This window comes from Galeopterus variegatus, unplaced genomic scaffold (genome assembly GCF_000696425.1).
Source record: "Galeopterus variegatus unplaced genomic scaffold, G_variegatus-3.0.2 Scaffold2522, whole genome shotgun sequence".
Lineage (NCBI taxonomy): Eukaryota > Metazoa > Chordata > Mammalia > Dermoptera > Cynocephalidae > Galeopterus > Galeopterus variegatus.
The window spans coordinates 83,007-84,636 of record NW_007728633.1 but is presented as its reverse complement, the minus strand read 5'-3'; the positions used below and the strand labels follow the sequence as shown (position 1 = coordinate 84,636).

Sequence of the window (1,630 nt, the reverse complement as noted above, 5' to 3'; positions counted from 1 at the left end):
CAATTTTTTTTTTTTTTTTTTTGTGGCTGATGAAGGCTCAGTCTTTTCTTCTTTCTTAAGCAGAGTGGGTTAGGCCTTCTGCGTATTCTTCATACACTTCCATCCCTCCTCCCAGTACTGTTGTCTCCTGTGCACTCTCTCCGAACATACCTGGGATACCTTTGGTGATCCTGCCCTTTTGCAGAAATCCACTCAGCTGGGTGGATGCATGGGGCATGCTGCATTCACTTGATACTGAAGGAACTGTCTCCTTGGGGGAAGGGGTATACACTGCTGTGGTGCTCTCTCAGTACTGGTTTAGATTGTTTCTCATTGGTAGTAACAAATGGAGTGGAACACTTACCCAGTCTTCCCATGTACCTTCTGGATTTTTCTTAATGATGGGCTCAAGGCGTTTCAGAAGGATCTGACAAGCATTCTTGTAGGATTAAAGAAGAGAACCCACATTAGAGAAGAGCCTGGTGGTTAAGATTTGTGTGGAAGAATACTCATTAATCATTGCTTCAGTCAGCAAGTGCTTGTGGAGTGCCTGATTCTGAATGATTGGGAACACAGAGATGTTAACACAGCCCCTGCCGTTGAGGATAGTATCAGTTACTGGAGGGTTTTTGCTTTCTGGGTTCACTTCTTGTGAAAATATGGGTTCAGTTGAATTTCTAATCTCAGATCCTCTTTCTTAGAATATTCAGGTTCTTAATTCCTTCTCTCTCTCTCTCTCTCTCTTTTTTTTTTGGTGGATGTCCGGTAAGGCGATATGAACCATTGACCTTGGTTTTATAACATAGCACTCTAACCAACTGAGCTAACCTTCTTTTCTTTTTCTACATCTTTTATCTATACCTTCATTTGTATTTCCCAGCCATTAAAATAAATGGAATAAATGTTCTATTTTTATTCAAATTTGTGCTTTCCAGTCTGCAACAATGACATGCCAGTATCGCTCCAGGGTTCATCCATCCACTATCAAACTACTGCAATGAAGGCCTTGGCTTTGGGTGTGAAACGAGAAAGTAATTAAATTTACTTTATAATAACCTAGATTCACAAAGTTTCTGGTTCCTAAAACAGAAACCTAAAACTCAATACCCTAGAAGAAGGATTAACACTTACNGTTGTAGAACTCCCCTGATGACAATGCTTTAATTGTGCATTATCTACTTGGCTGGGGTCTGCCTGTCCACCTGCCTGTAAGAACCTGTTTGTGCCAGGGGAAACTTGCATAGCTCTGCTTACTTGGCAACTAATTCCTTTTTTCTGTGTCTCTCAAGAACAGAGACTGCAAGTTCACCAGAATACATTCTCCCCTTCTTTTATAGTAACTGGGCAAAAGGTTTCCCACTATCTACATTTTCCAGCCTCCCTTGCAGTTAGATGTGGCCTGAGACTGGTTCTGCTAGTGGATTATCAGTGCAAATAACTTGTGTCACTTCTAGGTCTTGCCCAGAGTCTCCCATAAGGGTGCCTCTTTGCTCCCTTGAATGATGATGACCAGGGCAACCTTGAAAGCCACATGTTGAGGGTGGTGGAAACATCATCAGTCTGGGTGCTTGAATGACCAGACACTCCCTGTCTTTTTTTTTTTTTTTCCTTTTTGTCTTTTTTCATGTCCGGCAATGGATCGCAACCCTCA

The 1,630-nt window shown here is 41.9% G+C and overlaps 1 protein-coding gene across 1 annotated transcript in view; it reads right to left on the bottom strand.

Annotated features, from left to right (window-relative positions):
- Window positions 1-1,630, bottom strand: part of AOX1 (aldehyde oxidase 1) — a 105,111-nt gene that overhangs the window by 46,324 nt on the left and 57,157 nt on the right. The window contains exon 29 of the mRNA XM_008582123.1: window positions 344-418. Within this exon, the coding sequence (XP_008580345.1) occupies window positions 344-418 (75 nt within the window). The remainder of the gene's footprint in view (window positions 1-343; window positions 419-1,630) is intronic.